Source organism: Heterocephalus glaber, unplaced genomic scaffold (assembly GCF_053883595.1).
Source record: "Heterocephalus glaber isolate CG9 unplaced genomic scaffold, H.glaber_assembly_v1.0 deba00001472, whole genome shotgun sequence".
NCBI lineage: Eukaryota > Metazoa > Chordata > Mammalia > Rodentia > Bathyergidae > Heterocephalus > Heterocephalus glaber.
In genome coordinates, this window is record NW_028258315.1 from 72,390,309 (window position 1) to 72,418,156 (window position 27,848).

The 27,848-nt window shown below is 37.4% G+C and overlaps 1 protein-coding gene across 14 annotated transcripts in view; it reads right to left on the minus strand.

The window, feature by feature from the left end:
• The window catches only part of Rbms3 (RNA binding motif single stranded interacting protein 3), a 1,369,918-nt gene that overhangs the window by 119,155 nt on the left and 1,222,915 nt on the right, over positions 1–27,848 (minus strand). For all 14 annotated transcript variants that reach the window (XM_013077038.3, XM_013077039.3, XM_021238654.2 and 11 more), the window contains one exon: positions 10,573–10,619. In XM_013077038.3, the coding sequence (XP_012932492.2) occupies positions 10,573–10,619 (47 nt within the window). The remainder of the gene's footprint in view (positions 1–10,572; positions 10,620–27,848) is intronic.

The following is a 27,848-nucleotide window of genomic DNA, read 5'->3' on the forward strand; positions in this document are numbered from 1 at the left end:
GCTGGGAAGGGAAAGGGTTTTTCTGATGTCCACTTGCTGCAACCAGGAAGATACCAACAATCATATTTCCTATATTTGATTTGGTGTCCACAAGACTGGGTTATACAGTCTATTAAAGAGACTAAGACCTGGTGTGTACCTTCACTGTGTTAACAGTTCAGTGGGAAAATAGATATGTGTGTCAATAATTGTGTGAGAAGCCTAACTACCAAGTGTATCATGGAAACACTAAAAAAAAATCAATATTTACAATAATGATTATGTCTCACAATACCAGGTTCACTTAATCCTTACAAAGTTTTATTAAGGACTATTAATAATATAATCTTTTCACAAAGGAGGAAAAGCTAAAGTACAAATACTTGTCTATAGTTCTATAGGATTGCATGAGATAAATGACAAAATTTAGATACACATAGATGGAGTCTCTTCTCTTCAACATTGCATGCATTATTTTTCTTAGGACTAATTATGTAACTAGCTCTGCATGGTATGGTGTGATGATGTTCTCAAAGTGAGTACTTTTTAAAAGTTTGTGGTGCCAGTGAGGACCCTCCCAGGCACGCCCACCAGCGAACAGCTCAGCTGCATAGGCAGAGCGGGTGCAGGCTGACTGCGCTCTGCTCAGTCCGGCTCGCTCCGCCCACTTGCAACCAGGAGACCCAGCCGGGGAGGACCCCCCAGGCACGCACAAAATCCACCAGCTCAGCCACGTGGGCACCTGCAACAACAGCCCCCCCACCCCCGCCTCTGGCCTCTTGGCTGTGCAGCTACTTGGAACCACGCTAGAGAGGCACAGGGGGGCTAATTGTCCTGAGCTGTAGAAGTGAACAACAGAGAGAGGACTCCCTGATGAAAACTGAAGCCTCAGGCTCCATGATGAAAACTGAAGCCCACTGGAAAAGTGAAGAGAATCTCTGCAATAAAGGCACACCAGACCACCGTGCTTGGTAAGTTGGAGGGATCATCACCTCCCATCGGAACCTGGACTATCTTCAGGGGAAAGGCAGCTGGAACCTGCAATAGAACCTTGCAGAGCTCAACCCCGCAGGAGGACAGAAAGCTCAACTTGGGACTTGCAGCTAGAAATCTGCCTGAATCTCATGGGTCTGTGACTGGCCTACTGAGACTCATTGACTTATATCTGCACAGTGCTGCCCGCATTATCTATTGTGACAAAAGAGACATACCCTGAAGGAGGCCTTTCATTTTTATCTTTTGTTATTTTCAAAACTACCACTATTTTTTTGCTGTTATTTTTAATTTTTTTCTTTTTTGCTATTCTATTAAAATTCTTATTTTTCTCTTTTTTCTTTCTTTTCTCTTTTCTTTCTCTCTCTCTCTGCCTCACTCCCTTGCTGTGCCATATTGTTCTTCATCTCCCTTTGAGTTACTGTTCTGGTCCTAATTCATATTTCTTCTTTATCTTTCTTTTCTTCTCTTTCCTTCTCTTGCCTGTGCCCTCTGGCCTCACTGGTAACCTTCCCCTATCCTTCTACTTACCTATTCCTCCCTCCCCAACTCCTTCTAACTCCCCATACCGAAGGGTAAAGTGACTATATTGAAGGGTTTATTCACTATAAACATATGTTGGGTTGGTCCTTGATTTTGATTTAATTCACACAGTTAAAGGTGATACATTAATAACTACCACAAATTGCCATTTTCTAAGAGGTATTTGATGCTATTGTGTTGCTGATTGTATCACTTGGGCTAAGGTGTTGTGTTTGATCTAATCAGTTGTACTTCCTGGTATAATGAAAATGAGACATCCTCAGTGCCATTAGAGACTCAAAACCTAAAGAGCAGCTATATCTGGAAGACAATCTGAGAAGCAATCATTCCAAAAATGTTCTAAATATGTCAACAAAGATACTTACAATAAGCAACTTCAAAATATCAACACAGGAACTAAACCAAGGACAGTACCAAAAACAAAAATGAGAAGACATTTAAGTAAGGTGACTTCCATCCCACAAAAGGCAAAATATGGGGGAAATGAGGTGGAAAAGTCCAATAATCAACCACCTGGACACCCTGAACTGAGAGCACAGGAAGTAACAAAACAGATGAATGAGGTTCCAGAAAAATTTAAAGAAGAAATAATCTCCAAGATAACTACAGAGATGGTGAGCAGAATGAAATACATGACTAGAGGCTCTAGAACAGAAACAGATAAAAAAAACAGATGAGCTCAGAAACATTCTGGAAGCCATGAATGCCCAGCATAAGAAAGAAATGGAAGCCATGGTCACCCAACAATAGTGTGTCCTATTTATTTCACTTAAGAGTATGGCCTCAATATGCATTCATTTAGCTATAAATGTCTCCAGTTTCTCATTCTTTATGGCTGACTAGTACTCCATTTTATAAAGAAAACCACATCTTCTTTATCCAATTTCCAGTTGATGGGCACTTGGGCTGTTTCCAAGCTTTAGCTATTAGAAACTGTGCTGCTATAAACATAGGTGCACATATATCACTGTGGTATGATTCTTTTAATTCTTTGGGGAAGATACCCAGTAGGGGAACAGCTGGAGCAAATGGGACCTCTAGCCCTAGTTCTTTGAGGTATCCCCATACTGATTTCCACAGTGGTTGTACCAGTCCACACTCCCACCAACAATGGAGAAGTTACTTTTTTGTCTGAGACATGTCTGTTCATTTCAGATGCCCATTTTGAATTGGGTCTTTGAATTTGGGGGGTCTGATTTTTTTCAATTCTTTATATATTCTCAATAGTAGATCTTTGTCTGAAGTACAGCTGCTAAAAATTTCTTCCCATATTGTAGGTTGTCTCTTAGCTCTGTTGCTGGTTTCTCTTGCAGTGCAGAAGCTTTTTAATACAATGAGATCCCAGTTGTTGATTCTTTGTGCTAGCTCCTGTGCTACTGAGGATTTGTTCATAAAGTCTTTTCCTATGGCAATGTCATCAAGAGTTCTACTTACCTTATCTTCCAGCAAGTTTAGTATTTCTGTCTTAATATTTAGATCTTTAATCCACTTCAATCTTAGTTTAGTGCATGGTGATAGGTATGGGTCTAGTTTTAATCTTTGGCAGGTTGAAATCCAGTTATTCCAACACTATTTATTAAATAGGCTGTCTTTCCTCTAATGAGGGTGGTTGGCTCCTTTGTCAAAGATGAGGTGGCCAATGGCAGACTTTTCAATACAAACCATCAAATCAAGGAGAGCCTGGAGTAAAGTATTTCAAGCCATAAAAGAAAATAATTTCCAACCTAGAGCGTTGTATAATGCAAAATTATCTTTCAAAATTGATGGGGAAATTAAATACTTCCACAATAAAGAACACCTGAGAAATTTCATGAACACCAAACCAGCACTCCAAACAATTCTAAGCAATATCCTAGAAAAAGACAATGAAGGTCACAATGCCATGAGGTCCAACAGAGGGAAGCAACCAGGCAAGGTGAGAAATTAAAGGGAAAAGGTGGAAAAAATACGAAATAAAAGAGCCAACAACAGCAAAATATCATGACAAGGATGAGTCAATATCTATCAATTATAATTATCAATGTTAATGGCCTCAATTCACCAATCAAAAGAAATAGATGGACAGAATGGATTAGCAAGCAAAATCCAGCAATATGCTATATACAAGAAACACATCTAACTCAAAAAAAAACTCATAGTCTGTGTCGTGTGGAGAACGGTTTTCCATCCTTTTACTTTCTGTCTATGAATTTCTGAAAACAGTTCTCCACCTAACAGGAACCCAGGAAAAAGCAGGGGTAGCAATCTTATTTGCAGACAAAGTAGATTTCAAACCAAAACTAATTAAGAGAGACAAAGATGGTCACTACAACCTTGTGAAGGGAACAATCCAAGAGGAAGAGATGACAATCCTAAATATATATGCACCAAATATGAATGCCCCATCTATAGAAAAAGATATAAATGGACATGAAAAAACAAATAATCACTAATACAGTTGTGGTTGGGGACCTCAATACCCCACTATCACAAATAGATCATCTAGACAAAAAATTAACAATGAAATTCTAGAAGTGAACCAAGGTATTGAACAAATGGACTTAACAGATGTTTTCAGAGTGTTCCACTCCAAAAATCAGAATACACATTTTATTCAGCTGCACACGGGTCATTCTCCAAAATAAACCACATACTTTCTCATAGAACATATTTAGGTAAGTGCAAAGGAATTAAAGTTATCCCCTGTGTATTATCAGACCATAGTGTGATGAAATTGGAGGTCAATCACAAAAGAAAGTGCAAAAATTTCATAAACAAATGGAAATTGAACAACACACTTCTGAATAACCAATGGGTCACAGAGGAAATTAAAGAAGAAATTAGATAGTTTCTACAAGCAAATGATAATGCCAGTACAACATACAGGAATCTATGGGACACAATGAAAGCAGTTCTACATGGGAACTTCATAGAAGTGAATGCCCATATTAGGAAAACAGAGATAAATAACCTAATACAGAACCTCAAGCTCTTAGAAAAAGAAGAGTAAAACAAACCCAAAGCTCATACAAGTGAGGAAATTATAAAGATCAGAGCAGAAATCAACCCAATGGAGACTAAGAGAATAACACAAAAAATGAATAAATCCGAGTTGGTTTTCTGAAAGAAAAAATAAAATTGTTAAACCTTTAGCCAACCTTATCAAAAAAAGGAAAGAAAAGGCTCAAATCCATGGAATTAAGAACAAAAAAGGTGAAGTAACAACAGACGCAGCAGAAATCCAGAAGATCATCAATATCTACATGGAGAACCTGTACTCTAATAAAGTGGAAAACACAGAAGAAATGGACAGATTCCTAGATACATAAGAATGGCCAAAGTTAAATGAAGAAGATACAGAAATTCTAAACACCCCAATTCCATTGAGTGAAATTGAAAATATAATAAAAAATTTACCAACAAAGAAAAGCCCAGGTCCTGATGGCTTCACTCCTGAATTCTACAAGACATTTAAAGAAGAACTATCACCATTACTCTTTAAATTCATCAAGGAAATTGAAAGGGAAGCAATGCTTCTAAATTCATTCCTGGAAGCAAGTATTACTTTGCTTCAAAAACCATGGAAAGACCCAACCCAAAAAAAGAACTACAGGCCAATCTCTCTAACGAATATAGATGCAAAAATCCTCAACAGGATACTGGGAAACAGAATACAGAGATCATCAAGGAGATCATACACCCTGACCAAGTCGGATTTATCCCAGGGGTGCAAGGATGGTTCAACATTCATAAATCAATAAATGTAATACACTATATTAACAGAGTCAAGGACAAAAACCATATGATCATCTCAATAGATGTAGAAAAAGCATTACACAAAATCCAACAACCATTCATGATAAAAACCCTACAGAAAATTTGCATAAAAAGTCTTTATCTCAATCTGATTAAGGCTATCTACGAAAAACCAACTGCCAACATCATACTAAATGGTCAAAAACTGAAAACTTTCATGCTAAAATTGGGACCAAGACAAGGATGCCCACTATCACCACTCCTGTTCAATATAGTTCTGGAAACATTAGCCACAGAAATTAGAAAAGATAAAGAAATCAAAGGAATAAAGATAAAAAAAGAAGAAGTTAAACTGTCATTATTTGCTGATGATATGATACTTTACATAGAAGACCCAAAAAACTCTACCAAAAGACTTATGGACTTAATTGACAGATTCAGTAGAGTAGCTGGATATAAGGTCAACACTCAAAAAACAATAGCCTTCTTATACGCAAATAGCAGGCTCATTGAGTGAGAAATTAGGGAAACAACTGATTTTACAATAGCATCCAAAAAAATGAAATATCTAGGAATCAATCTAACAAAGGAAGCAAAAGCCCTCTATGCTGAAAACTACAGCACCCTGAAAAAGGAGATTGAGGAGGATATAAGAAAATGGAAAGACATCCCTTGTTCCTGGGTAGGAAGAATCAATATAGTGAAAATGGTCATACTTCCAAAATTGCTATAAAGATTTAATGCAATGCCGATTGAAATTCCAACAATATACTTCACAGAGCTAGAGAAAACTATCCAAAAATTCATTTGGAACCAGAAGAGACCTAGAATAGCAAAAGCAATTCTGGGCAACAGAGACAGGGCTGGGAGTATCACAATCTCCAACTTGAAGCTATACTACAAAGCTACTGTGATAAAAACAGCATAGCACTGGCAAAGAAACAAACCCGAGGATCAGTGGAATAGAGCAGAAGATGCAGAAACAGCTTCAGACATACTCAGCCACCTCATCTTTGACAAAGGAGCCAACCACCCTCATTGGAGGAAAGATAGTCTATCTAATAAATGGTGTTGGAAAAACTGGATTTCAACGTGCCAAAGATTAAATCTAGACCCATACCTATCACTATGCACTAAACTAAGATTGAAGTGGATTAAAGATCTAAATATTAAGACAGAAATGCTAAACTTGATGGAAGATAAGTTAGGTAGAACTCTTGAAGACATTGCCATAGGAAAAGACTTTATGAACAAAACCTCAATAGCATGGGAACTAGCACAAAGAATCAACAACTGGGATCTCATTGTATTAAAAAGCTTCTGCACTGCAAGAGAAACCAGCAACAGAGCTAAGAGACAACCTACAATTTGGAAAAAAAATTTAGCAACTGTACCTCAGACAAAGGACTACTATCTAGAATATATAAAGAACTGGGCCGGGGATTTAGTCGGTGGTTTCACCGCCTGCTGCGCAAGTGCAGGGACCCGAGTTCGATCCCTGGTACCAAAAGAAAAAAAAAATAGAATAAATAAAGAACTGAAAAAAATCAGACCCCCCCCCCAGATTCAAAGACCCAATTCAAAAATGGCCATCCAAAATGAACAGACATTTCTCAGACAAAGAATTAAAAGCAGCAAATAAATATAGGAAAAAATGTTCAATGTCTCTGGTCATTCGAGAGATGCAGATGAAAACAACACTGAGATTCCACCTCACACCAGAAAGAATGGCTGCTATCAAGAAAGCAACCAATAACAAATGCTGCCAGGGGTGTGGAGAGAAATGAACCCTTCTCCATTGTTGGTGGGAGTGCAGACTGGTGCAACCATTGTGGAAATCAGTATGGAGATACCTCAAAGAACTAGGACTGTAAGTTCCATTTGACCCAGCTATTGCCCTGCTGGGTATCTTCTCAAAAGAATTAAAAGAATCATACCACAGTGATATATGTGCACCCACGTTTATAGCAGCTCAGTTTGTAATAGCTAAGGTTTGGAAACAGCCCAAGTGCCCATCCACTGGAAGCTGGATAAAGAAGATGTGGTTTTTATAAAATGGAATACTAGTCAGCCATAAAGAATGAGAAACTAGAAACATTTATAGCTAAATGGATGCATACTGAGGCGATACTCTTAAGTAAAATAAATAGGACACACACGTGTAAATACCGAATAGTTCTCTGGCGTGAGAAACTGAAAGTGTAAATAAGGATTAAAATGAATAATTGATAATTTGAAATAGGAAAAGGTCCAAAGGTGTAGGGCTGGTGGGATGGGAAGGGGAAAGGAAAAATTATGAGAAAAGAAAAAAAATTGGAAATGAAATCTATGTAAATAGGGAAGGGTGGAAGGGGTGAAGGATGAACAGGTAATGGGGAAAAAAATAACAACCAAGAATCATCATGCACAGGTACAAGCCCCCAATGATAAATGTAAACGTATTGCATACCTAAAATGTACCAATAAAAGAATTTAAGGAAAAAAAATAAAAATAAAGTTTGTGTGTTGCGGGGGGTGTTGGTGTCACCAGATCTGATGGAAAAAATTTTCCTTTTAGATGCAGAGTCCAATGGGATGTTCTGAGAGCTGCACAATGTTCAGTTCAGCTGCAATAAGCAAACTCTGGAGTGTTGTTATTGTTATACAGGGGAGTTTGAGTTGTTCTGTAGTAAGGAAATAACACATGGTACTTTAAACAAGATGGGTAGGCAATTCCTGTGATTCCATACACTTTTAAAAATATTTAAAAGACAGTGGAGAATGGTTTGGAGGAGGGTTATACTAGAGCTAGCTAAAAGACAGCTTAGTACAGTTAAAAATGATGATTAAATGAATTCAATCAGTGGAGGGGAGGAAGGGCTGGGATGAAGATATAGTTCAGATATAGAAGGAAATGTTACTGATTGATTTGTCCGTGAAAGATCTAGGAGGAGAAAGAGCCCAGAGAACTTGAGTTTATAGCCTAAGTGGCTTTCAAGTAAAAGTTTGTAAAGGAAAAATACTTCTATATGTGTTCATGTGCCTTTCATTTGAATTTGTATGGTTTGTATTGTGATCTGGTGCTGAGGACAAGGGCCTCAGTTTGGGAAATGCAAAGACGTCTAATAACAGCTAGCATCGCGTAATAGAACTCTGCAGTTGTGAATTAGAAGAATAGCATGTGAGTCTTCAGCTCCTAAGGTGCGGGAAGTGTATGGGATCAGCTAAAAATAACACTGAGTAAAGATTAATCCTTAAGAAACAATGAACAGGGCCAGGGATTTAGCTTAGTGGTTCCGTCGCCTGCCTCTCAAGCTAAGGACCCGAGTTTGATCCCTGGTACCAAAAAAAAAGAAAAGAAAAGAAAAGAAAAGAAACAATGAACAAAAGTGTGTAGAACAGGAGGCAACAGAAAAGAAAACTGAAAGGCAGTTTGAGCAGTCTGAAGGAATACCAAGAAATGGAGTCAAGAGTTCCAAGAGTTAAGGAACTTTCAAAACAGTATAAATGGTAACAACAACAAAAATCCAAATGGGTAAGATTTCAAATATATAAGGACTAAAAGCTTCAGTTCCAAGTGTCAGTACTGGGGAAAACTTAATGCCTGAACATGGTGCTGGTCCAAATTCACCTTCCACTCTTCAGATTGGAGATAAAACTCCAATTTTTTCCCCTTTAGGTTTTTAATAAATAAGGATGAGTAACTGGAAAATGATGCGCTTAGAGAATTTTAAAATGTGTATTAGTGAACGTCTGACTAAAGCAACATGTAAGAAGGTATCATTCTCTAACTCCAATTCTCGTCTTCCCGTTAATCATATTTGCCTTGGTGTCTCTGATGAGTCAAGCATGTTTCTGTTCATTTCCCTGTCTTTCTGCTAATGGTAACTCCAATCCTTCTAGAATAAAAATTTCAGAGCTTTTGTTTCTTTCTCTTTTGCCATCAAATGTGATAGCCAGTTAGTTATTAAAAGTTATCCAAGTTCAAGGTATTATTTTTAAAAGTTTTGGCTGACCATACAAGCAAGGTTGGACTCTTCCTAACACCCTGAAATTTGGGTGCTTACTGTGGATAAATAGATAAAACTTTTTAATGTTAATTAATTTTTATCGCTATAATATAAAGCAAAGGAGAAGAAAGACTGGGCCTGTTTTATTTCCTATGTTCTCCGTCGTTCGTGGAGTGCTCAGAACACAAAATTTTTAGATGTTATTTGCTTAGTGCAGGAATGAACCAAATGAACAAAGGAAAGGAACTAGACTTCTACCCTAATCTGCTGCCCATGATAACTCTTTAAGGAAAGGCAGGCTTTGAGCGTCTTCAGGAAAAGACCTTGTGTTACTGCCTTTTAGGTCTATTCTATAGCACTGTGCCTGGCACACTCACTGGGAGCTTGTTGCAGAAATAAATAAATGAGTGGCAGACTGACAAAAATCAGAAGAAATTATTATAACACTTTCAACACCCCACAGGTTTTCATTGCAGGTCACTGACCAAATAGAAAAAATGGAATTAAACTCATTCTACCCTCTATACTGATCTTCACTGAGGCCTTCATCATGATTTAATTTTTAATGAGACTAAAAGACAGGCAACAGAATGAAAGCCATGGGGGAAATCCAGCAGAAAGCACTGTTAAAAGAAAGCAAGAAAGCAAACAGCAAACAATTATTGTCAGTTGCAAGACAGCCAAAGCAAAACAAACAAATAAACAAAAAGTGAAATAGTACATGAGAGAAAATGTTTCAACTAAAAATATTCAGAACTCATGGAATTTTTAAAAGGCCAGATCACATAGTTTAACAGTTTTATGTTTCAGAAGATGTATTTGAAACTAAGCAATGTGCTACAAATTTCCATAAGCTAATTTCAATTAAGAATGGAGGTATAATCACCTGAGTTACTACCCTGCTTTCTGACCATGAAGATTATGCTGACCACCAGAAGGAAAGCAGACAGCATTATCACAGAATTTGACCTGGGAACACACTAGAAATTATTGAAAGCTAGATTCTATGGTGATTTGTACAGGCAATACTCCTGTCCTGGAGAAACACAGATAATTCCCCAAGCTTAATTTTATCTGTTTTTTCTCTTCACTTTTAATTTTTTGTGCTGTCTCATTTTGGGCAGGAGCCTAGGAGAAGGAATAACTTAATGTCAGCAGATAGGAGAATCACTTATAGGAGAAAATAATTACAATGGTAAAACATGTTTGGCTTAAATTTTGGTTTAAAAATGTTATGTAAAAGGAAAACGTATCTGAATAGTTTTCTTTGGTACTGATTCAAAGCTCAAAGGTCTCTTGGCAATTAAAATAGAAAAAAATGTGGTCTACTTACCCATTCTGTATGGCAGCTGTGGGGTCATAGGTCAGAGCCATGCCAGCCTGTACATGGGGAAAGAGGGGAGAAAAGATCTCAACACTTTCACTGTGATACCAAAACTTGTAGTTCAAAGAGTTTTATCTTTACTTTCCATGATTTAAGTTTATTTTCTCCTATATATATCTCCACCTTACGTAAAAACTAGTGCTTCTACTATCCCAAAACCAAAATCCACCAGCGAGTTGGAAGCTTATGTAATAGATCCTGACAAACCAAGGAACTATGTAGTTTAGATGATTTCCATTTCTACTTCACAAACCATCCACTGTCTAATTTGGTGTCCTTATAATTTCTCACTATTGTCAAGAACAGCTATTGTGCATCTCATGAATGATAAAATGTAAAAGTGAATCTTGGAGGATAAAAATAAAGCTACTTAAAATGTATTAGGGCTTATAGAAGAAACAGGTAGGAAATATTTATTTTTAAATTAGACCCTATGCCTCAGGGGTGTAGGTAATAAGTCACCAAGTGCTTCTTTGATAGATTGCTAATATTTGTTCTACTAAGTGACAGAAAGGAGAGGTCATTTACAGCAATGGCAAAGGAACTTCTAGGCCACATGGCTAATAAGGTCATAATTTTGTTCTGTTTCTAAGAACAAGAACACCTCTGAAAAACTACACTTTTGTAACTGGCAGAAGTTTCAGAAAAGACGATAACTTCATAATTGTTGATTCACAGCCTGCCCGTGTTTCAGCACATTTGAACCTTACAACAACTCATGCAGTGGGCAGCAGAAAGGTTTTCTCCCTTTTACACTAAATCTTGGAAAGTTCAAGTGACTTGCTCAAGGTCATATATTTGGAGGTCAAGTCAAATTTTAATCCATGTCTTTGGATGTGGGTTCCTCTCTAATCCTCTGCTGTGACATTGACTTAGGGTTGGATGAGACCCGAATACCATCTCCACCAATGCGGGATGAACTTCTCGGTGACTCTATTTGCACTACCCCCCCCCCTTTAACCCAGTCTGTTAGCATTGCTATTACTTGTGAATAGGAACAAAGTATAGAATGGAATTTAAATCTGTGCCAGTTATTCATAAGGTAGAATAATTTTTGTAGTTTAAAATTTAAACACAAATTATAACAACATCAAATTTTACCTTTGATAGTATACTATATTTAATATGTAACTACTAGAAAAGGAGAAATGGAGTCAGAGTCATGTAGGACCTCTGCAATTTTTTTCCTACTTCCTGTGAATCTGTAATTACTTCAAATAAAAAGACAGGGGGTGGGAATTGAATAAGCATAGAGGATTTTGTAGACTACAGGAAAAGCCATAAAAATTTTAAAAGATAAAACAAAAAGAGCTTTCATGTTTGAGTGGTTTTTTTTCTTTTTTCACGGTGGTTGAAGTAGTTTTCCGATTAGGCTTTTTGAATTCTTTGGATTTAGTGCATAACTAAAATGAAAATTCTTATGTGACCTTTCACAGTAGTATGGCCTACTACATTTAAAGTTATTTTCTCTAAATAACAATGACCTTAATAATTATGTTATTATTAAAATTGATATAAGGAACAAAGGTGTAGAGCCATGTATGAGTGGAATTAGCATAAAGGGAGAATACATAAATGGCAGTGCTGTTTGCAAACAGACTGGAAATGACCATCAAAAAATCAGCAGAAGTGTCTAGAAGACACATGTTTAATGACAACTGCATGACCCCTTTAACTTTAAGGGTCTCAGCCATCTTGAAGAAATATGCATCTAATGATATATGACAGATTAGGGAACTGGGAAATGAGGGGTTGATAAAACAGTGGAGATAAAAGTTTTTGTGTCTGGGGAAAAGCAAAACAGTTACTGATGGATTGCAAATTGAAAGCCAGCCTGGAAAACTGAGGGGAACCTGTCTTAAAAAAAAAACCCAAAAATATTTAAAAGTGTTGTAGATGTAGCTTAGTGGTAGAGCACTTACCTAGCATGCATGAGGCCCTGGGATCTAACCTCAGTACCACAAAAACAAACAAAATGCCAAAAAACAACAACAATACCAACAACAAAAGCTTCACAAAGACCTTAAGTGTCAATTCTTCCCAGGGATGAGGCCTCTGCTACGGGACTGGTGGGAGAGAGCCTGGCCCTCTCCTGTACTCCCCAGAATGCAATCGCTCAGGGCTGAGCTGAAACTCTACAGTCCTGGATACTGGAGAGAGCAGTAATAAAAGCTATTCTTTTGTGATAAGATTTTCCTCCCAGGAACACTTTATTTCTCTCTGATAATGGATCTAAGGTGCTACACTGTGAACAGAATGAAAAAAAAAGTGGGCTTTACATTCAACACAGATAGGGCTAGTTCACGAGACATTTAGCATGGTACTCCTATCTTCAGCCTCCTGACTATCTCAAATTGTTTAGGACTTATAGGAAGCCATATCTTGTCACCATCACATTCACTTCTTTTACCTATATATATATCTGCTTCCATCAGTGCTCAGAGACGGACCAAAGCTCTCCAAACCCTCTTAGATTACAAACTGTTTTAAATGTCTCATCCCAGGCTTATTTGTTCTACAAATGAATTGAGGATTTTTTCTCACATTTTATTTTAATTCCTCATAGATTCTAGTTAGCCAATTAGACCTAGCTAAAAATATAGTAATTATCAATCAACTCTATCTCTTTGGTAAATATGTGTTTTACTCCAAAGCCCTAAGTGGGCTTCTTCCTCCATCTGAAGCCTTCGTCTTATCTTTCAGAGATGAAGCAGAGCTGAGTAGATAGAGGTGTGTGATAGTGGGAAGAATGTGTGATTTGGAGACAGACAGGTTGTGTTGATTCCTAACTCTGTTTCTTTCTTGAAGTTGACCTTGGGCAAATTATTTAACCTATTTGAGCCTCAGTTTCCTCAACTGTTAAATGGTATAATACCTACTTCATTGGATTGTTGTGAAATTTAAATGAGATTACATTTGTAAAGCACCTAGCAAAGTGCCTGCAGATAAGGCACATACATAAATATTATAATACAATGCAATATGTGTTAAGTGCCATGTAAGTGTTATGGATGATGTACAGAGGAGACGGGCTAGAGATGGTCAGCTAAAGTCCATAGAGGGCATTTGGTCAAAACAAACTTAAAGATGAAATGAGACATGAAGGCCAGCTCAAACAAAAGAAATAGAATGGCAGTGTGTAAACAACAATGGCAAAGAGGATGCTCTGTTTGCAGTAGAACATGTGGAGGGGAGAGTGGGAAATAAGACTCAAAAGGTATGACAGGGAAATTTGGACTGCTCAGCACCTCTTGGAGAGCTATTGAATATTTTTGGGCAGGGAAATGATAAAATTATAGAGGGATTGGGTACCAGGAGACAGCATGAGCCCTCTGGAAAGCAAAGTACAAATCCAGAACAATGAGCAACTGGACAGGAAATCTGTGGACAGGGAGGTGGCGAGATCTAACATGAGATTCTCATTGCAAAAGAGTAGAGAATGAATACAAGTTTCGCCTATTTCACAATTTTGGTTCGGGACAGTCCTGCCTCTGAGTACCTTTGGTAAGAGGAGACAACAAGAGAGGGTGTCAGGTCATATGCATTTGGAACATATGGGAATCACAACAAAGCAGGGGTTAAACAAAGGGCTCTTTTTGCTTTGAAACCTAACTGTTGGCTGAATATCATAGCACAGTAACTACACTTGGCTACCCCTGATTTTCACATCAAGTGTAACAGATTGCTGAGTTAGAATTCTAATATGGTATTAATGCAGATTTTGCATTCAATTTCCTTTTGTCTTTTCCCACAAAGATGAAAAAGAAATTGATTTTGCTGCTGGGTCTAGCCACCTTTATATTAAGCTAGAACCATGAAATCATCATTGTGTAATCACCAAATATTATGCGATGTTTACAAACTCCAGAGTCACACAAAAAATAAAATAGCTCAGGACAAAATGAAAATGTTATATCATATATGTAAAAAGTGATGTTTAATTCTGTCAATTATGTTCAGGGAGGGTTTATTATGGTCACAAATATTTTGCATTTTTTCAAATTCTTATCGTTTGTATTTTGGAAGCATGTATGATTTATTTAAAATAAAAACGAGGCATTTTGTCATTTTTCAACAACAGCTAAGCGTAGTCCTTTAGCCAGAATAGGGTATTTCTAGGTCTTCTAGATAGAATCAATATTAGAAAAGCTGAAAACATCTGAAAAAAATTAATGGTTTACTGGAGTAATTAAGATATCCTTATTTTTAATAAGTGTGGAGGATTCATCAAAACAGTTTGACTTTGGAACTAGATACTAAATGATGTAATTGTATATGAGTATGTTAGGTTACGTCAAGAATTAATAAGTATAGACAAACTGCTTATCGAGCACACTTTAGCAAGTAAGCATTGGTACCTCATAGACATTCCCTGTATTGACACACTTGATCTCATCTGGACAGCAGAGAATCATTGATATTACAAAGCTGAGGAAAAGAGAGGCTGACAGAATTGTTTTTTCACTTTTTAAATTAGTTTTACACTGAATGTTGAGATCAAAACATTTGAGAGAGTAAAGTTTACACAAACACATATGTAGCGAAATTCTTGGAAAATTGAAACCATGATGTTTGAGCCTAATATTTCTCTTTTTCCTAAGGTCTGTCTTGACACATGATGCATTATAACTAGATGACTTACAAATGAATGATTGCAAGGCTTTTCAGACTCTTATGACCAGATTTAAAGTGTAGTAGATATGTACTTTAGTAAATATTGCATTCTAGATTAGAGCTGAGTTCAGAGAAAGCCAAAAAAGTCAAAAATATTATTGTGTTCCTGATGTTATATTTAAAGAATTTAGGTCTTGCAAACAATTTTAATAATTATACCTATTAAGCTATAATTTAATAATGTACAACAATTAGTTGGTTATGATTACATATGCAATAAACAAAATGAGTTAAAAGATAGTGTGCATAAAATACATCTGAAAATACAATGTGGTGTAAATATTTATGTATTATTATGGGTTATATCTCATTGTCCCCCAAGAGCTTCATGCACTCATAGGTGAGGTTTTGGGAAAGTGGCTGGATTATGGGGGTTTATGATTTGGCTTAGGAGGTGGGGTTTGGTGGGAAGAGCTGGGTTATGGAGGCATGGCCTGGAAGGGTTAGTCTCCCATCCCTGCTTTCTCCTGCTCCTCCTTCTTGGCTCCCACACCGTGAGTAGGTTTCCCTCTGCCATGCTCCACTGCCATGCTGCCCTGCCTTAGAGTCAGCTAACTAAGGACTGAAATGTCTACAAATTCTGAACTAAAATAATCCTTTTCACCTTTAAATTGTGGGTATTGGGCATTGTGTTCTAAGAACGAAGAAAGTAGCTAAGACACCTTCTAAAATAGAAGCTCACTTAACATCGTTTATATTACTTATCATTACTTATATTTAGAAAACATGACTTTTTTATAATGTTTCTAAAAATAAAAATAAAAATTTTGAAGATCTCTAATGAAAAGTAAAACTGAAATTAATTTTACCAAGGTATTAAGGTTTGTAACAAAAATGACCTTTTGTTTTTCCAAATAAATTTCAGACTTTTAAAATATGTATATCAGCCAGCCCAGAGGAAGGGGCTTCTGGGCTGCCATCCATCCTGCCACTCCTGGCCCGGAGGTAGGGGCTTCTGAGCTGCTGTCCCACTGCTCCTGGTCCAGAGGAAGGGGCTTGTGGGCCACCATCCCTCCTGCTGCTCCTAGCTCGGAGGAAAGGGCTTTTGGGCCATCTGTCCCACTGCTCCTGGCACAGAGGAAGGGGCTTGTGGGCCACCATCCCTACTGCTGCTCCCGGCCCCTGTCCCACCTCTCCCAGCTAGGAGGTGAGCGGCATGGACACCAACAGCACCCCCTGCCCGCCCAGTCAAAATGAGAAAACACTTAAATAAATCTCAAAACCAGACTTCCAGATCACCTACAGCAACCCCAAAGGGGAATGAGATGGAACACTCTGATACTCAACCACCTGGACCCACTAAACTGGCAACAAAGGGGATCTGGAAAAAATGAAATCAGAAACAATTTCTCAGATAACAGGAGAAATTGTGCCTCTAGTGCAAGACATGATTAATAAGTCCAGAGAGGAGCTGAGGAACATGATGGAATCCCAACATAGGAAACAAATGGAGTCCATAAATCAGATGCAAATAGATTTCCAGGACATGAAAAACTCCATTGAAAGTCTGCACAGCAGAATGAGCCAATGTGAGGACAGAATTTCAGATATAGAAGATAAGATTGCAATTAATGACCAGGAAAAGAAAAGTTGCTTCAGAATTGTAAGGGACTACAAGAAATCAATCCAGCAGCTGCTAGACAATGCAAAGAAGAATAACATAAGACTGATCAGAGTCAATGAAGAAACAGGAGAGAGTGCAGATGACATAAAAAATCTCTTCACAGAAGTGATGGCAGAAAACTTCCCAAGTAGAGGAAAAGAACTTGACATACAGATAAGTGAGGCAAATAGGACTCCAAATAGCCTTGATCAAAAAAATCTACACATAGGCATATAATTGTTAAGATCCCAGAAACACAACAGAAGAACAAAGTTCTACAAGCAGTCAGAGAAAAGAAACAAATCACATACAAAGGAAAGCCCATCAGAATCGCAGCAGACTTCTCAATACAAACCATCAAGGCAAGAAGAGCTTGGAGTGACATATTCCAAGCCCTAAAAGAAAACAGCCTCCAACCCAGATTGATGTACCCTGCAAAACTATCTTTCAAAATTGATGGAGAAATAAGATACTTTCAGGACAAGAGAACCTCAGGAACTTCATGAATACCAAACCAGCACTCCAAAACCTTTTACACAATATCCTAGGAACAGACATTGAGGATCACAACCTCAGGAAGCAAAGCAGAATGAACCCATCTGGTATGACAAGAAATTAAATGTAAAGGGGGAGAACCCAACAAAAAGAAAAAGTCATGACAATGATAAGTCAATACGTTTCAGTTATAATCATCAATGTTAATGGTCTCAGTTCACCAATCAAAAGAAATAGACTGGCAGAATGGGTCAAGAAGCAAAATCCAACAATATGCTGCATATAAGAAACACACTTAATTCAAAATGAAACTAATAGATTGAATGTTAAAGGGTGGAAAACAATACTCCATGTGACAGGAACCCAAAAGAAAGCAGTAGTAGCTATCCTCTTTGCAGATCAAGTAGATTTCAAACCAACACTGATTAAGAGAAACAAAGAAGGATCCAGAGCTTCTCTCCATAGGTCAGCCAAGCAGCCTGAGGCTCCTTGGCTGTGTTCGAGTTCCTGCCCATGACATGGTGAGGTCCTAGGAGCAGCTTGGAGCCCCACCTTCATCCAGTGCTGTGCTTAGCCATACGGGTGCCTGCAAGGCCCAGTTCCATCCCCCACCCCCCTGCCTTATGGCTCTTCTGCTACCTGGTTCCTCACTACAGAGGCACAGGGAATTATACTTCACATAGTTAAATGTGATAGATTAATAACCACCACAAATTGTCATTTTCTAAGCTGCACTTGATGCTATGGTATTCCTGATTGCAGCATTTGCCCTAACATGTTGTGATTGAACTAATCAGTTTTCCTTCCTGGTATAAGGAAAATAAAATAGCCTCAGAGTCATTAGAGCCTCAAAATCTAAACACAAGCCATATCTGGAAGACACCTCTGAAAAGCAATGATTCCACAAGGGTTTTAAACACAAGCAACAAAGATACCTGCATTAAGCAATTTTGAAATATCAATCCAGGAATTAAACCAAGGACAGTACCAAGACAAAAATGAGAAGACATTTGAGCAAGGCACAAACGCAGGCTTCCACACCACCAAAAGGAAATTCTAGGGGAAATGAGGTGGAAAAGTCCAGTAATCAACCACCTGGACACCCTGAACTGATAGCACAGGAAGTAACAAAGCAGATACATGAGGCTCTAGAAAAATTCAAAGCAGAAATAATCTCCCAGATAAATACAGAGATGGTGGGTAGAGTGAAAGACATGATTAGAGGCTCTAGAGCAGAAACAGACAAGAAAATAGTTAAGATCAGAAACATACTGGAAGCCATGAATGCCCAGCATAAGAAAGAAATGGAAACCATGATCACCAACATAAGAAAGAAATGGAATCCAGGAAACAGATTCAAACAGGTATTCAGGAGATTAAAAACTCCATTGAAAACATGCAGAGCAGACTAAGAGAATCTGAAGAAAGAATATCAGATATTGAAGACAAGATTGCAGTTAAGGACCATGAAAACAGAGATTTCTTAAAGATAGTAAGGGACCATGAGAAAGCAGTACAACAGCTACTAGATGATGCAAAGAAGAATAACATAAGAAAGATAGGAGTCCACAAAAAAGCAGGAGAAAGTAAAATTGACATAAACAAAACTGTTCACAGAAGTAATAGTAGAAAACTTCCCAGACAGAGGTGGAGAATTGGACACACAGATAAGTGAGGCATATAGAACTCCACCCAGCCACGATCAAAAAAAATCTACACCTAGGCATATAATAGTCAAGATCCCAGAAACCCAACAGAAGGACAAAATTCTACAGGCAGTCAGAGAAAAGAAACAAATCACCTACAAAGGAAAGCCCATCAGAATCATGGCAGATTTCTCAACACAAGCCCTCAAATCAAGGAGAGGCTGGAATGAAGTATTTCAAGCCCTAAAAGAAAATAACTTCCAACCTAGACTGTTATATCTGGCAAAATTATCTTTCAAAATTGATGGGGAAATTAGATACTTTCATGAAAGAGAACACCTGAGAAATTTTGTGAACACCAAACCAGCACTCCAAACAATTTTATGCAATATCCTAGAAAAAGACAATGAAGGTCACAACTCCATGAGGGCCAACAGAGAGAAGACACCATGCAAAGTAAGGCACAAAAGAGAAAGGGGGAAAAATAAGAAAAGAACCAACAACAATAAAACATCATGGCAAGAATGAGTCAATATCTCTCAATTATACTTATCAATGTTAATTGCCTCAATTCCCCAATCAAAAGAAACAGATTTGTTGAATGGATTAAGAAGCAAAACCCAGCAATATGCTGTATACGAGAAACATACCTAACTCAAAAGGAAACTAATAGACTGAAAGTAAAAGGATGGAAAACAGTTCTCCATGCAACAGGATCCCAGAAAAAAGCAGGGATAGCAATCTTATTTGCAGACAAAGTAGATTTCAAACCAAAACTAATTAAGAGAGACAAAAATGGTCACTACATCCTTGTGAAGGGAACAATCCAAGAGGAAGAGATGACAATCCTAAATATATATGCACCAAATATGAATGCCCCAAAATATACAAAACAAATATTAATGGACATGAAAAACCAAATAAGCACTAACACAATTGTAGTGGGGGATCTCAACACCCCTCTATCACAAATAGACAAATCATCTAGGAAAAAAATTAACAATTAACAATGAAATTCTAGAACTGAATGAAGCTATTGAACAAATGGACTTAAGAGATGTTTACAGAGTATTCCACCCCACAAAATCAGAATACACATTCTTTTCAGTGGCACATGGGTCATTCTCCAAAATAGATCACATGCTAGCTCATAGGGCAAATCTAAGGAAATGTAAAAGAATTCAAGTTATCCCCTGTATATTATCAGATCACAGTGCAAAAAAATTGGAGAACAATAACATAAGAAACCACAGAACACCCACAAACACATGGAAATTGAATAACACTCTCCTGAACAAACAATGGGTCACAGAGGACATTAAAGAAGAAATTAGACAGTTTCTACAAGTAAATGATAATGCCAATACAACATACAGGAATCTCTGGGACACAATGAAAGCAGTTCTATGAGGGAAATTCAGAGCAGTGAATGCCCATATTAGGACAACAGAGAGAACTCCGTTAAATAACCTAATGGAGAACCTCAAGCTCCTAGAAAAAGAAGAGCTTAACAAACCCAAAGCTCGTACAAGAAAGGAAACTATAAAGATCTGAGCAGAAATCAATGCAATGGAGACTAAGAGTATGATACAAAAAAGTCAATCAATCGAAGAGCTGGTTTTTTGAAAGAATAAACAAAATCGATAAACCTTTGGCCAACCTTATCAAAAAAAGGAAAGAAAAGGCTCAAATCCATGCAACTAAGAATGAAAAAGGTGAAGCCACAATAGATCTGGCAGAAATTCAGAGGATCATCAATACTTACTTTGAGAACCTGTACTCTCATAAAACGGAAAACACAGATGAAATGGACAGATTCCTAGATACATATAAATTGCCAAAGTTAAATGAAGAAGACACAGAAATTCTAAACACCCTAATAACAATGAATGAAATTGAAAATATAATAAAAAATTTACCAACAAAGAAAAGACCAGGTCCTGATGGGTTCATTGCTGAATTCTACAAGGTGTTTAATGAAGAACTACTGCCATTACTCTTTAAACTCATCAAGGAAATTGAAAGGGAAGCAAGGCTTCCAAATTCTTTCCTGGAAACAAGTGTTACTTTGATTCCAAAACAAGGGAAAGACCCAAACCAAAAAGAGAACTACAGACCCATCTCCCTAATGAACACAGGTGCAAAAGTCCTCAACAAGATACTGGGAAACAGAATACAGAGGGTCATCAAGAAGATTATGCACCCTGACCAAGTTGGATTTATCCCAGGAATACAAGGATGGTTCAACATCTGTAAATCAATAAATGTAATACACTATAGTAACAGAGTCAAGGACTAAAACCATATGACCATCTCAATAGATGCAGAAAAGGCATTTGACGAAATCCAGCATCCATTTATGATAAAAATGCTACAGAAAATTGGAATAGAAAGTGTTTATCTCAACCTGATTAAGGCTATCTATGAAAAACCAACTGCCAACATCATACTAAATGGTCAAAAGCTGAAAATTTTCATGCTAAAATCAGGAACAAGACAAGGATGCCCACTATCATCACTCCTGTTCAATATTGTTCAGAAAACATTAGCCTTAGCAATTAGAAAAGAGAAAGAAAAGGAATAAAGACAGGAAAGGAAGAAGTTAAACTGTCATTATTTGCTGATGATATGATACTTTTCATAGAAGACTCAAAAAATTTGGTCAAAAGCCTTCTAGACCTAATTGATAGATTCAGTAGAGCACCTGGATATAAGGTCAACACTCAAAAGACAATAGCCTTCTTATACGCAAATAGCAGACCCACTGAGACAGAAATTCGGGAAATAATTGATTTTACAATAGCATCTAAAAAAATGAAATATCTAGGAATCAACCTAACAAAGAAAGCAAAAGACCTCTACACTAAAAACTACAGCACTCTGAAAAAGGAGATTGAAGAGGATATAAGAAAATGGAAAGATATCTCTTGTTCCTGGGTAGGAAGAATCAATATAGTGAAAATGGCCATACTTCCAAAACCACTATATAGATTTAATGCAATACTGATTGAAATTCCAATGATATACTTCACAGAACTAGAGAAAACAATCCAAAAATTCATTTGGAAGCAGAAGAAACCTAGAATATCAAAAGCAATTCTGGGCAACAGAGATATGGCTGGGGGTATCACAATCTCCAACTTGAAACTATACTACAAAGCTACAGTAATAAAAAGAGCATGGTACTGGCAAAGAAACAGACCTGAGGAGCAGTGGAATAGATTAGAAGATGCAGAAACAATTCCAGACATACTCAGCCACCTCATCTTTGACAAAGGAGGCAATTCCCCTCATTGGAGAAAAGATAGCCTGTTCAATAAATAGTGTTGGAAAAACTGGATTTCAACCTGCTAAAGATTAAAACTAGACCCATACCTATCATCGTGCACTAAACTAAAATCGAAGTGGATTAAAGAGTTAAATGTTAAGACAGAATCAGTAAACTTTCTGGAAGATAACTTAGGTAGAACTCTCAATGACATTGACATAGAAAAAGACTTTATGAACAAAACATCAGTAGCACGGGAACTAGCACAAAGAATCAAAAACTGGGACTTCACCTTATTAAAAAGCTTCTGCACTGCAAGAGAAACTACCAACGGACCTAAGAGGCAACTTACAATATGGGACAAAATTTTTAGCAGCTGTACCTCAGACAAAGGACTACTATCTAGAATATATAAAGAATTGAAAAAAAAATCAGACCCACCAAATTCAAAGACCCAGTACAAAAATGGGCATCTGAAATGAACAGACATTTCTCAGACAAAGAAGTAAAAGCAGCAAGTAAATATATGAAAAAATGTTCAACATCACTGGTCAATTGAGAGATGCAGATGAAAACAACACTGAGATTGCTCCTCACCCCTGAAAGTATGGCTGCTATCAAGAAATCAACCAATAACAAATGCTGGTGGGGATGTGGAGAGAAAGGAACCCTGCTCCACTGCTGGTGGGAGTGCAGGCTGGTGCAACCACTGTGGAAATCCGTATGGAGATACCTCAAAGAACTAGGACTGGTGGTCCCATTTGACCCAACTATTTCCCTGCTGGGTATTTTCCCCAAAGAATTAAAAGAATCATACCACAGCGATATATGTGCACCTATGTTTATAGCAGCACAATTTGTAATAGCTAAGATTTGGAAACAGCCCAAAGTGCCCATCAACTGGAAACTGGATAAAGAATATGTGGGGGTTTTTTATAAAACGGAGTACTACTCAGCCATAAAGAACAAGAAACTAGAGACATTTATAGCTAAATGGATGCATATTGAGGCCATACTCTTAAGTGAAATAAATGGGACACACATGTGTAAATACCGAATAGTTTCTCTGGTGTGAGAAACTGAAAAATGTAAATAAGGATGAAAATGATTAAAATGAATAATTGATAATTTGAAATAGGAAAAGGTACAAAGATGTAGTTGTGGCAGGAGGGGAATGGGAAAGGAATGAAAAGAAAGGAAAAATTATGAGAAAGAAAAAAAAAAGTAAACAAAGTCTCCCTTTGTAAATAGGGAAGGGTGGTGGGGGCTAAGGGTGCATAGGTAACGAGGAAAAAAATAAGAACTAAGATACATCATGTTCAGGTGCAAACACCCAATGATAAATGTAAATGTATTGTATACCTAAATTGTACCAATTAATACATAAATAAAAAAAGAGAGAGATGAAAAAGAACATTACATCCTTGTAAAGGGAAGAATCCAAGAGGAAGAGATGACAATCATAAATATCTATGCACCAAACACTAGTGCACCCAACTATATAAAACAAATACTAACAGACATGAAAAGTCATATATGCTCTAATACAATTGTAGTGGGGGACCTCAACACTCCACTGTCACAGATAGATAGATCAAGTAGACAAAAAGTAAGTAATGAAATACTGGATCTCAATCGAACTCTTGAACAAACGAACTTAACAGATATTTACAGAGTCTTCCACCCTAGAAAATCAGAATACACATTCTTCTCAGCTGCACATGGGTCATTCTCCAAAATAGACCACATACTCACACACAGAACATGTTTAAGTAAGTGCAAAGGAAATGAAGTTATCCCCTGTATATTATTAGACCATAGTGTGACGAAATTGGAGATCCATAGGAAAAGAAACTCGAAAAATTTCATAAACACGTGGAAAATTGAACAACACACTTCTGAATAACCAATGGGTCATAGAGGTAATTAAAGAAGAAATCAGACAGTTCCTTCAATTAAATGACAATGGCAACACAACGTATCAGAATCTATGGGACACAATGAAAGAAGTCTTACGAGGGAAATTCATAGCAGTGAATACTCATATTAGGAAAAAAGCATGAGCCAAATTAAACAACCTGATGTTGAACCTCAAGCTTCTAGAAAAAGAAGAGCAAAACAACCCCAGAGCTCATACAAGGGAGGAAATTATAAAGATCAGAGGAGAAATCAATGCAAAGGAGACTAAGAGAATGATACAAAAAAATCAATGAAGCCAAGAGACGGTTCTTTGAAAGAATCAACAAAATTGACAAACCCTTAGCCAACCTTATCGGAAAAAGGAAAGAAAAGGCCCAAATCCATGCAATGAGGAATGAAAAGGGTGAAATTACAACAGACCCAGCAGAAATACAGAGGATCATCAATACCTACTTCCAGAACCTATACTCCAATAAGATGGACAACACAGAAGAAATGGACAGATTCCTAGATACATAGATTTACCAAAGTTGAACAAAGAAGACCTAAAAATTCTGGACAACCCAATATCAACCAATGAAATTGAAAACGTAATTAAAAACTTATCAATTAAGAAAAGCCCGGGCCCTGATGGCGTCACTGCTGAATTCTACAAGACATTTAGAGAGGAACTGCTGCCACTACTGATTAGACTCTTCAATGAAATTGAAAGGGAAGCACTACTCCCAAATTCATTCCTGGAAGCAAGCATCACCTTGATCCCCAAAGCAGAGAAAGACCCAACCGAAAAGGAGAACTATAGGCCAATCTTACTAATGAACATAGATGCAAATATCCTTAATAAGATACTGGCAAATAGAATGCAGAAGATTATCAAGAAGATCATACACCCTAATCAAGTGGGATTCATCCCAGGGATGCAGAGCTGATTCAACATATGCAAATCAATGTAATACACTATATCAATAGAGCCAAGGACAAAAACCATATGATTATCTCCATAGATGCAAAAAAAGCATTTGATAAAAGCCAACATGCATTTATGATAAAAACCCTACAAAAAATTGGAATAGATGGTCTCTACCTCAAACTGATAGAAGCCTTCTATGAAAAACCAACAGCCAATATCATACTAAATGTTCAAATACTGAAATCCTTCACACTAAAATCAGGAACAAGACAAGGATGTCCACTATCATCACTCTTGTTCAATATAGTTCTGGAAACATTAGCCATGGCAATTAGACAAGAGAAAGAAATAAAAGGAATATAGATAGGAAATGAAGTCCAATTGTCATTATTTGCAGATGACATGATGCTCTATATAGAAGACCCCAAGAACTCCGCCAAAAGTCTTCTAGACTTAATAACCAAATACAGTCAAGTAGCTGGTTACAAAGTCAACACACAAAAATCAATAGCTTTCCTCTACACAAATGATAGGCTCACTGAGAGAGAAATAGGGCAAATAATTCCTTTCACAATAGCATCCAAAAAACTGAAATACCTAGGAATCAACCTAATGAAAAAAATCAAAGACCTCTTCTCTGAAAACTATAGCACTCTGAAAAGAGAGATTGAAGATGATATCAGAAAATGGACAGACATCCCCTGCTCCTGGATAGGAAGGATTAATATAGTGAAAATGGCCATACTTCCAAAACTGCTATATAGATTTAATGCAATTCTAATTGAGACCCCAGCAGCATACCTCACAGAACTTGAGAAAACAATCCAAAATTTCATTTGGAACAAGAAGAAACCCAGAATAGCAAAAGCAATTCTAGGTAACAGAGACATGGCAGAGGGTATCACAATCCCCATCCTGCATCTATACTACAAAGCTACTGTGATTAAAAACAGCATGGTACTGGCAAAGAAACAGACTTGAGGACCCGTGGAAAGAATTAGAAGATGCAGAAAAAATTCCAGATACACTCAGCCATCTCATCTTAGATAAAGGAGCCAAAAACCCTCACTGGAGGAAAGTTAGCCTCTTTAATAAATGGTGCTGGAAAAGTTGGTTTTCAACTTGCCAAAGGTTAAAACTAGACCTACATGTCTCGCCATACACTAAACTAAAATCAAAATGGATTAAATATGTAAATATTAAAATAGAAGTGCTGAACCAGTTGGAACAGAGGTTAGGTAGAACTCTTAAAGACATAGGTGTAGGAAAAGATTTTATGAACAAAACCTCAGTTGCCTGTGAGCTAGCACAAACAATCAACAAGTGGGATTTCTTCTTATTTAAAAGCTTCTGCACAGCAAGAGAAACCACCAGCAGTGTGAAGAGACAACCCACAATATGGGAAAAAATCTTCACCTGCTTTTCCTCAGACAAAGGTCTACTATCTCGAATCTATAAAGGACTCAAAAAGACCAGACCTCCTGAATTTAAAGACCCAAGCCGAAAATGGGCATCTGAAATGAACAGACATTTCTCAGACAAAGAAGTAGAAATAGCAAATAAATACATGAAAAAATGTTCAACATCACTGGTCATTGGAGAGATACAAATGAAAACAATGCTGAGATTCCACTTCACTCCAGAAAGAATGGCTGCTATCATGAAATCAACCAATAACAAATGCTGGTGGGGCTGTGGGGAAAGAGGAACCCTGCTCCACTGCTGGTGGGAGTGTAGACTGGTGCAAGCACTGTGGAAATCAGTATGGAGATACCTCAAAGAAGGTATTTTGGAAGCTATCTTAGGACTGGAAGGTATCAAAAGAAGGTATCGTAGGACTGCAAGTCCCATTTGACCCTGCTATTCCCCTGCTGTGTATCTCCCCCAAAGAATTAAAAGAATCATACCACAGTGATATATGTTCACCCATGTTCATAGCAGAACAGTTTGTGATAGCTAAAACTTGGAAACAGCCCAAATGCCCATCAACTGGAGACTGGATAAAGAAAATGTGGTTTTTTAAATAAAATGGAGTACTACTCAGCCATAAAAAATGAGAAATTAGAGACATTTATAGTTAAATGGATGCACATTGAGGCGATACTCTTAAGGAAAATAAATAGGACAGACATGTATAAATACCGAATAGTTTCTCTGGTGTGAGAAACTGAAAGTGTAAATAAGGACTAAAAGGTATAATAGATAATGTGAAATAGGAAGAAAAGGGGCAAAGGGGAAGGAACGGGTAGGGGTAGGGGAATGGAAAGAAGGGAATGGAATTAATATGAGAAAATGGAAAAATGGGAACAAAATCTTTGTAAATAGGGAGAATGGAGGAGTTGAAGGGAGGGCTGGGCAAGGGTGAAAAATAAGAACCTGGAGAGATTATGTAAAGGTGCAAATTTCCAATGATGAATCTCATTATATTGTATACCCAGAATGTGCCAATGATTAGAATGAATAATTGATAATGCAAAATAGGAAGAAAAGGTCCAAAGGGGTAGGGGTAGTGGGAGGGGCAGGGGAAAGGAAAGAAGGGAAAGGAAAAATCCTTAGAAATGGAAAAAATGGAAATAAAGTCTTTGTAAATAATCAAGTGTGGAGGGGGTGAAGGGAGGGCTAGGAATCTGGTAAAAATAAGAACCAAGATGCATCATGTAAAGGTACAAGTTCCCGATGAGAAATGTAATTGTGTTGTATATCTAAAAT